The 9542-nt window shown below is 38.3% G+C and overlaps 1 protein-coding gene across 10 annotated transcripts in view; it reads right to left on the bottom strand.

Moving 5' to 3' along the window:
* The window catches only part of POLA1 (DNA polymerase alpha 1, catalytic subunit), a 304169-nt gene that overhangs the window by 101423 nt on the left and 193204 nt on the right, over positions 1-9542 (bottom strand). For 9 of the 10 annotated variants that reach the window (XR_008518040.1, XM_009234677.4, XM_024240735.3 and 6 more), the window contains one exon: positions 7477-7593. Coding sequence is in view for 9 of the 10 variants with exons in the window: in XM_009234677.4 (XP_009232952.1) it covers positions 7477-7593 (117 nt within the window). In the remaining variant the exon portion in view is untranslated. Of the gene's footprint in view, positions 1-2953; positions 3613-7476; positions 7594-9542 lie in introns of those variants that run through there. The other variant, XM_054544433.2, reaches the window with a different exon arrangement.

Genomic DNA, 9542 nt, shown 5'->3' with positions numbered 1-9542 from the left:
CTCTTCCTTCTTTAGTAACAAAAAGAGCAATTATTTCCACGACTAATTTCTAGCCCACGAAATGCAAGCAAGAGTATTGAATGGGATGTCTAGAAAGGCTGCATAAAGAACTGACAAGGCTGGGAAGCACATCCTTTGGATCCTTCAGCCTTTTCTCCATCTTGTACCCTTTGATGGCTTCAAGAAGCGTGTGCATTCTCCTGGAAACACATCATGACTTTGAGAATGATGGAAAAGAGCAGGAAGAGACTCTATGCCCTGGTGACACTGTGGAGCCACAAGAGCAATCCTGGATAGCCCAAACCTGGATTTCTTTCACATGATAAGGAATGAATGCTTCTTAGAGAATTATATGTCTGTTCTTTTGAAGCTACTGTTAGTTTTGGTCTCCATTACTTTTAGCTCAGTGCAATTCCTACCTGTAATGGGTTGAACTGTGTTCCTAAAAAGATACGTTCAAGTCCTAACCCCGAGTCCCTATGAATGCGGCCTTATTAGAAAATAGGGGCGGGGCTGGGCACAGTGGCTCACGCTTGTAATCTCAGCATTTTGGGAGGTCAAGGCAGGCGGATTGCTTGAGCCCAGGATTTCAAGACCCGCCTGGGCAACATGGCAAAGCCCAGTTTCTACAAAAAATATAAAAATTAGCCAGGTGTAGTGGCACATGCCTGTAATCCCAGATACTTGGGAGGATCGCTTAAGCCCAGGAGGTCGAGGCTTCAGTGAGCTGTGACTGTGCCACTATACTCTAGACTAGGTGATAGAGTCAGACTCTGTCTCACAAAAAAAAAAGAAAAGAAAAGAAAGAAAATAGAGTATTGGTATAGGAAATCACATTAAGACGAAGTTACAGTGAATTAGGCTGGGCCTTAGTCCAATATGAGACTGGTGTCCTTATAAGAAAAAGAGAAAGAGACACACAGGGAAGAAGACTGCCATGTGACAACAGAAGCGGAGATTGAAGTGATGCATCTACAAGCCAAGGATTAGCAGATGCTAGAAAAGGCAAGGAAGGATTCCTTGTAAATTTCAGAGGGAAAATGGCCCCGCCAACACTTGGATTTCAGACATCTAGCCTCCAGAGCTGTAATACATTTCTATTACTTTAAGTCATCTAGTTTGTAGTACTTTGTTAATATACTACCTACTGAAGTCTTACACTTAGGTCTAAATAAGCCATTTGGGTCCAAAAAATCCACGATAAGACATGGCTTAGCAGTTGCATGTACAAAAAAATTGCTAGGCATTTTAATTTAGAGAATGCTCAAAATGAAAAACACTGCAAATATGGATGCCAAGAAAGTTAACACAACTCCGAATAGACTTAACAGAAATTTACTACCTAAAAAAGGTAGCAGTGACAGGTTTCTTCTGCTCCGTGCTAGTGCTAGTGAGAGCACCTAAAATACTGCATGCAGTTTTAGGCTCCTCAATTTATCAAGACACAAAGTCTTTACTAAGATCATTATTCTGAAAGCAGAGCTCTAGAGAAATGAAGACCCAGGAATATTGGGTCTAGCAGGGAACACTCAGGAAGATAGCTACTTTTATATGTCTAAGAGGCTCTCATAAAATGGGCATTGAACGGGTGCTGAATAAGTGCTTACTGAAGGCAGAGACAGAAAAAGGGATCAGTCTAGCTTTGTGTGGTACCATTCAGCTGAGGTAGGACAAATGAGTGACCTACAGAAAAAAAAAATTCAAGTCAAATGTAAGACCTGTCTACTTAATTAAAAATAAACTTTAAAAGTATACTGACAAAGCAATCCAAATGTCCATCAATGGATGAATAAACACATTGTGGCATATCTATTCAATGGAATATTATTTGGCCATAAAAAAGAATGAAGTACTAATACATGCTACAACACAGATGAACTTCAAAAATGTTATGCGAGGTGAAAGATGCCAGACACAAAAGGTTACATATCGTATAATTTCATTTAAAGAAAATATTCAAAGTAGGTACGATCCATAGTGAAAATAGGGCTAGAAGGAGGGGGAAATGCGGACTGACTGCTTAATGGATATGGAATTTTCTTTGGGGTGATGAAAATGTTTTGGAACTAGATAGTGGTGGTAGCCACACAGCATTGTGAATGTACTAAATGCCACTGCATGGTTCACTTTAAAATACTTAATTTTATGTTATGTGAATTATACCTCAATTTAAAAAAGTAAATTGAAAAAGGCTGCTAGCACCCGTGTGACAGTAAGAGACACTGTACATAGAATTTAGTAATCTCTTTGCATCAAATATGCATGTCAAAATAACAAAGGAGAGCTCCAAAAGACCCTTCATGGTAAACCACCATTCCCTACTGGAGAATAACCGATGACTAGGTTTAAGACTTTAGGTCATAGTTCTAAGGTTCTCTTCCTACATGGATTCATGCTTACTGCCTTAAGAGATCACAATTATTTTCATGTTTTCTTCTGAAAAAAGAAACTGCTCCAGGTAGCTTGGCAACATTCTCACTGTCCCTAACCTACTCATCAAATCAACAATTTGTTCAGCCATAGCCATTTTGAGATGGTAACATAATGATTATAAGTTCATTATTTCTCCTCTCCCTTTAAGGACAGAAGTCCTACATGGTACACATGTTATGTGTTCTGTTATAAAAGACTTTAGCAATTTTACAAGTGAGGAAAATGTGAGAAACACTAGGGGGTTTCTCAAAGTAGCACTAGAAGTCATTCCACTGCTTTCCTTATAAGTGACCTTCAAGAAATTTAGTTGATGAAATAACTGAATAAAGGGCTCCACTATACTGCTCCTGCCCCAGGGACTATACAATTTCGACAGATTATTTCTACCATGATCATGAGAGTCACATACAGACATTTTCTCAGCTCTACATCAAGAATGAATATGTTAATGAGAAAAAGTTTAACTTGGTCTGAAATCCTAGTCTGATAATGAAAGATTAATAATAACAACAACAACAAAACCAGAAAGCTTTATTTTTGGTGAATTACTAATACAGAATCCTCTGTGGAGGGATTCCATACACATCCATACACATATCACCATATTAAAAAGTCAAAACCACATTCTTAAAATAAAGAGATACTAAAATATTTATTGCCTAACTTGGGTAAGTCTCATCTCTATCACCAGTATGAAAGAGTTCTATTTTTTAAAATAACATCAACTTTTATTTTGGATTCAGAGGGTACATGTACATGTTTGTTACATGGGTATATTGTGTGACGCTGAGGTTTGGGACATGAATGATCCTGTCAAAGAGGGTTCTATTTACTTAGTGACTTAAATATGCATCAAAATTTTCACTCTTGTATTTAAATGCACCTCCTATATAGCAAAGAATACTCAGGGAATATACATCTTAAGCAGCAACTTGTATACTGGGAATTTCCATGAGCCTAAAAAACTTAACTGTGAGATATACATATACATATATACATATACATATATATACATATGAATGAAATATCTGAGAAGAAAGAATATACACGTGTAAAACCCTGAGAAAAAAACTGTCCCAGCTTTCTTCTTCTAACTCTGGCAATGTGAGCCAGCAGAAGAGCCAGCTTTCCTACTCCAAGTCAATTCTGGAAAGTACTCCAGTCAACTGCAACCTAGGACTAAATGAGAGTAGGTTTATTATGTGCAGATAAGACTGGCACAGTAAGAGGCTAGTACTTTACCATCAAACTTGAACAACATATTTAAAGCTCCCACTAGTCTAGCACTAGGAATGTCTAGTGTTCCGTCCAAACGGGCATTTATAAATGCCTATTTTTGCCCACAGATATCAACTTTATAGAATTTTATATAATCTGTGTAATGTTAAAATAGTTTTATAAATAAATGTTCTGTTCGTTAACATGTTTCTAGCACCTAGCAAAGTGCCTAGGATGTAGTTGTAGTTGTTTAATAATTATTAAATGAAAGTAAGGTATGATTGAGACAGAGCAACTGAGAACTTAAGAACCAGATGAGTATAATCCTGCAGAATAGAGACTTTGGAAAAACCCTCTGATGATTACAATAATTCTGTCCATTGCACAACTGTTTTTCGAACTTCTCTAGAACTATCTTTGGAAAAATGCATTTTTCCCTCCTACTAGAAAAGCCCAGGAACCTCACAAATAGAATTAAGAAATTCCTCGCCCATTATTAGCAACTCAAAATCGAGTACATAAGAGTGTTCTGAGTCCCACTGTCAAGGTCCCTGTCAGGAATGGCTAAGGAAAGTATCACCAACCAGCCTGCTCTGAAACTGAGTAACTCCACAGGGTCATGTCCTGAGCAGCACTGGAACCAGAGGAGCTAATCTATGAAAGCTTCTCCTTGGGAAGAGTAGCTGATAACCTTGAGAAACACATGTCTAAAACGCTGCAGTTTTGAGAAGGACAAGGATATGAAGAAAAAAACAAGTCACTTTGAAATCTAAAAAGATTAATAAATGTTAAAAGATAACCTGATATATTAAACCACTATCAACATCATCCTCGAAATGTATCGGTCTAATAGCTTAACGATCTAAGATTATACACTAACCTTTTACCTTCTCTTACCAAGAATGCAATCATAAAACTGGTTGATTTTCTAAGAAGTAATTCGATTTTCATTGAACTTAACTTGATGAGTTAGATATTTAAAAAGTCTCAAAGGCAGCATCAGTTCATGAAGCAAGGTGATTCCCCTAAAGCCTACAACCGGATTGATGAGTCACACTAAATACATACACTTTTGTTCTCTCTCTGCACCTGCTGATGCAAGTCTTGAGACAAGACTGACGTAAAAATAATTCAATATGACAGCTAATTCTAACATTCCACACTTAAAAAAAAGTTGCTAATCATCAAAGGTATACCAAAAAAAGGGCAAGGAACTTTTTATGCTGATCAAATTAGTTTTAAAAAATAAATGATAGTGTCCAAATGTTAGAAAGGCTATGGTAAAACTGGTATGTTCATAAAGTACTGGTATACAGTATAAGTTGGGAAAGCACATTAGGAAAGCAATTTGGCAATATAAATCATGACCATATTGTATTTATGCAATATATGTATGTATTGTTGATAAGAATTTATCCTAAATGTCAAATAAAGAAAAAATCATTTAAGCAGAAAAATATTCATCACAAAATTTCAAGTAGAGATATTGAAAAGTAGCCTAAAATGCCCAATGAGAGGTACAGTTAAATTTGTGTTTAAAATTTTTGGTACTGGAGGCCGGGTGTGGTGGCTCATGCCTGTAATCCCAGCACTTTGGGAGGCCGAGGCAGGTGGATCACAAGGTCAGGAGTTCAAGACCAGTCTGGCCAACATGGTGAAACCCTATCTCTACTAAAAATACAAAAACTAGCCAGGCATGGTGGCACGTGCCTGTAGTCCCAGCTACTCGGGAGGCGAAGGCAGGAGAATTGCTTGAACCTGGGAGGCGGAGGTTGCAGTGAGCCAAGATCGCACCATTGCACTCCAGCCTGGGCAACAGAGTAAGACTCCATCTCAAAAAAAAAAAAAAAAAAAAATATTCGTACTGAAAATGAAGTACAACACAGAAAAAATGCTTGACAAAAGATAATGTGATACAAGTACATATCTTCATTGTGATGGCAACCATGTAAAAAAATACATATGGATATGCAAAAGAACAACTGAATACACAACGATGGTAGCTATTTCCAGTTCCTGACTAGTTGCCAAATTTTGTGAAATGATATATTATCCTAAAATTAAAAGTCATTGTTATTTTAAAATAAAATATTTTCAGCTGGGCACATGCCTGTAGTCCCAGCTACTCAGGAGGCTGAAGCAGGAGGGTTACTTGAGCCTACAAATTCAAGGCTGTAGTGAGCCATGATTGCGCCTGTGAATAGCCATTGCATTCCAGCTTGGACAACATAGCAAGACTCCATTTCTAAAAATGTGTGTACATATTTTTCTAAAACTAGTCTGTGTATCAACCCTTTTCAGCAGGAAAATTTGAAGTCAAAACTTGATTACAGGCCTGCCTCTGCATTTAAAAAGTAAGTAAATAAACAACAGGTTCCCAAGTCTCACCTTCTTCTCACTAAAAACCTTACAAATCTTCAGGCTAGACAAATTTGGAAAGTGAGGCACATTATGGACCTGTCCTAGTGAGACAGATTGCACATTATCATATTATAGGTTCTGAAAAGATCTGTAATAAACTTGTTTAATTTTAGCTAGCCCAGCATCTGCTAGATATACTTGATCACAAAACCCTCTTTGCTCAAAGGACCTGAAAACTTCTCACTGCAGTTTGGAAAATGCTGTTTGGGTGGAAGACGCTCAAAGGGGTCAACAGAGGGAAGGCATCTTAATTACCAGAGAAGTGTTTCCAGATGCCATGCTTTCTAGTTGGGAGTCATTAATGACAGTATGTCTTACACCTCAGGTGTGTATATTAAGGTAGAAAAATGGCTTGAGTGGCCGGGTGCGGTGGCTCATGTCTGTAATCCCAGCACTTTGGGAGGCTGAAGCAGGCAGATCACCTGAGGCCAGGACTCCGAGACGAGCCTGGCCAACATGGTAAAACCCTGTCTCTACTAAAAATACGAAAATTAGCCAGGTGTGGTGGCATACGCCTGTAGTCCCAGCTACTCGGGAGGCTGAGGCAGGAAAATTGCTTGAACATGGGAAGCAGAGGTTGCAGTGAGCCGAGATCCCGCCACTGCACTCCAGCCTGGGCGACAGAGCTAGACTCCATCTCAAAAAGACAAAACAGGCTGGGTGCAGTGACTCATGCCTGTAATCCCAGCACTTTGGGAGACCGAGGTGGGCGGATCACAAGGTCAAGAGATCAAGACAGTCCTGGCCAACATGGTGAAACCCCGTCTCTACTAAAAATACAAAAATTAGCTGGGTGCGGTGGCATGCGCCTGTAGTCCCAAGCTACTCGGGAGGCTGAGGTTGCAGTGAGCTGAGATTGTGCTACTGCACTCCAGCCTGGCGACAGAGCAAGACTCCGTCAAAAAAAAAAAAAAAAAAAAAAAAAACAAGCAAACAAAAAACAAAGAAAAATGGCTTCAGAACTACTCATCTATGCAGCTACTTATAAACAATTAATCCAGCAGAGGGGACCAAAAACCCCACAAAATAAACCATTCAGGGTACAGAATTGGGAGGATTTCTGGCTCTTACAAATGGGATTCTGATCAAGCCCAAAGATGATAGCAGTTTCTAGAATGGAATGGCCATGTCTTCTTTTGTAATTATGTAGTGGCAACCAAAGAAATCCATAACTCATGAGAATTAGTCAGTTTCCCTTTTAAATATAAATATAGTATTGCTCATGACATGCGAAAAAAAAAGAAAGCATGTATCTTTCTGAAATCTGTATTTTTTAAAAATAAGATTAGTATATGCATATGGTAGTAGGGCATCTTCATAGGGCAAATACTCAGTATCTACTTCTCAAAGCAAGCAGCCCTCTACCCTCTTCTACATGGTTCTTTAGCATTATGAGACTGTTACCTCTGGTTGAAGTGTAGCTTTCATGCAGGCTGGGCAAAGAGGCCCAGTTCGGGAGAATTGAAGGGGAAGGTGACGAGTTCGATTGCGACAGGTTGGCTCCTCACATATCAACCAGCCCTGGAGAGAAGGGAAAACTTCAGACTTATCACCATCAACAAATACAAGTAATAAACCTTTTTTTGGTTATCAAGATAGACTCATTTTATTTAATCTTTTCTCAGAAATTCTGACATAAGTCTAGTTATCTCTCTCTCCTGACATGTTAATTAGATAGATCTATGCCCCAAACTTAGAAGTTAGGAAACCCATTAAGTTAAAAAAAAAAAAGAAAATCACATGAGATGTTATTTCTTTTTCTTAAAAGAAACACCCTTCCTCACTAAAATACATCAAAACTTCCCAACAAAAACTTCTACTACAGGCAGAATGTATGTAAACCAATGTGTTTTAGTTCATTAGTAAAGACCATTACCAAAGTAAAGAAAGCACCACATACATGTATAACCTTCCCAACAGCTGAGTGACTATTGGCTAGTTACTTAATTGCTGTGCTGTTTCCTTCTCTGTAAAATGGATACCACAGTACTTACCGTATACGGTTGTTGCAATGATGGAACACACTTAGAGTGTCTAGGATTATATTTGGCATAAAAGAAACACTTAATAAATATAATCAATTATTTCATGTAAACAAAAATAGATTCTCTTATATGTGCTTTCTAGAGACATAAAACTAGCTTCAATGTTTTCAAGGACAACTTCAACTGACCACTATTTTCCAGAGGTTTGAAATACTACAGCTATTGCTCACTTCTCTGCCTTTTAGAACCCTCTTCTCACCTTCCGTCTTCAGTTACTCTCCCTTGCTGATCTTGTTTGAATTTTCTCATAGTGATGTGATAAGAATATACCTAAGACCTTAAATCAGCATTATGTTTGTTATAAAACGTTATCTGTTAAACAAAGGAGACAAGACATCACAAATGGGGTCAAAGTTCAGCTGTTCATACTAAGGCACCAAGGTCTGTGGGCTTTCGTGCTACATGTATTGCCACAGAGGTGTAAGCATAAGGCAAATGTTAGGGTGAGATGCTGGGGTATAAAGGTGAACACGGTATGCTGCTGCTCCCCTGTCTCATGATGTTCTCACCTGTGGAGCCCCCAGTAGGGACCTGACTATCTGTAGACCTTGGAGCATTTTGAGACATGGCAACTTCTGAACCGGTCTTGAAAAATGAGTGAAAGTTTGGTAAGTAGAGAAGGCAGAAAAGACAATTTACACAGAAATAACAATGTATGTCAAAGAATGAAGGCCAGAAAGAGCTATGCTGAGTTATCATTAATAAAGGAATCAATAACATGCATAACCCCATATCCTGTTTCTAGACTGAACAACTTGTTGGTCTTTTCCCCTTAGATAAGAGCAGTATATACATGAGTGTTGGTTCATTATGTCAGGTACTTTAGTCTGCCACTTAGTAATGTTTCCATGTGGTGTTAATCCAAAGCTGAGGGATGCCCTCACTTGCTGCTGTGCCGTTTGACCTCATTCCTCGGAACAGGCTTTTCTGGAAGTAGCTATAACAAAACTCAGGGGAAGGCACCAAGAATCAGTTCTTCTAGCTCCATTTAAGACTATCACAAAAAGGGAGAGTGTATTATAGATCTTTATGAATAAAAAAATTATGCTACCTTTAAAGAATGTAAAATTCATCTAGTCAATACACCCACAGTAAGCATTATTCCTACCTTCATTCAAGGCTAAACTATTTTAAAATTTAATATGAGCTTTTCAGGTAGAGGGAAGGTCTCAATGAGTCCTTAATGAAACTTGTAATATATGCCCAGAATTACATTAAATATTGTGAAGAATAGGCAAAAGGGCCCCAGGTACAGTTTCAGGAAATTACAATCTGAACAGGAAAGCAAGGTCCATATACATAAAGACTAAAAAAGCAATTCAGTATGGCTTGGCTTTAAGAACCAAGTTGTGTGGTACCAACTACAAATGCTAACAATACAGAGAAGGGATAGATTAGTGTCTGAGATAAACTACTACTACCACA

The sequence above is a fragment of the Pongo abelii genome, chromosome X (assembly GCF_028885655.2).
Source record: "Pongo abelii isolate AG06213 chromosome X, NHGRI_mPonAbe1-v2.0_pri, whole genome shotgun sequence".
In the NCBI taxonomy this organism is placed as follows: domain Eukaryota; kingdom Metazoa; phylum Chordata; class Mammalia; order Primates; family Hominidae; genus Pongo; species Pongo abelii.
Note: the sequence above shows the minus strand (reverse complement) of the source record. Positions and strands in the feature narration are given on the sequence as shown.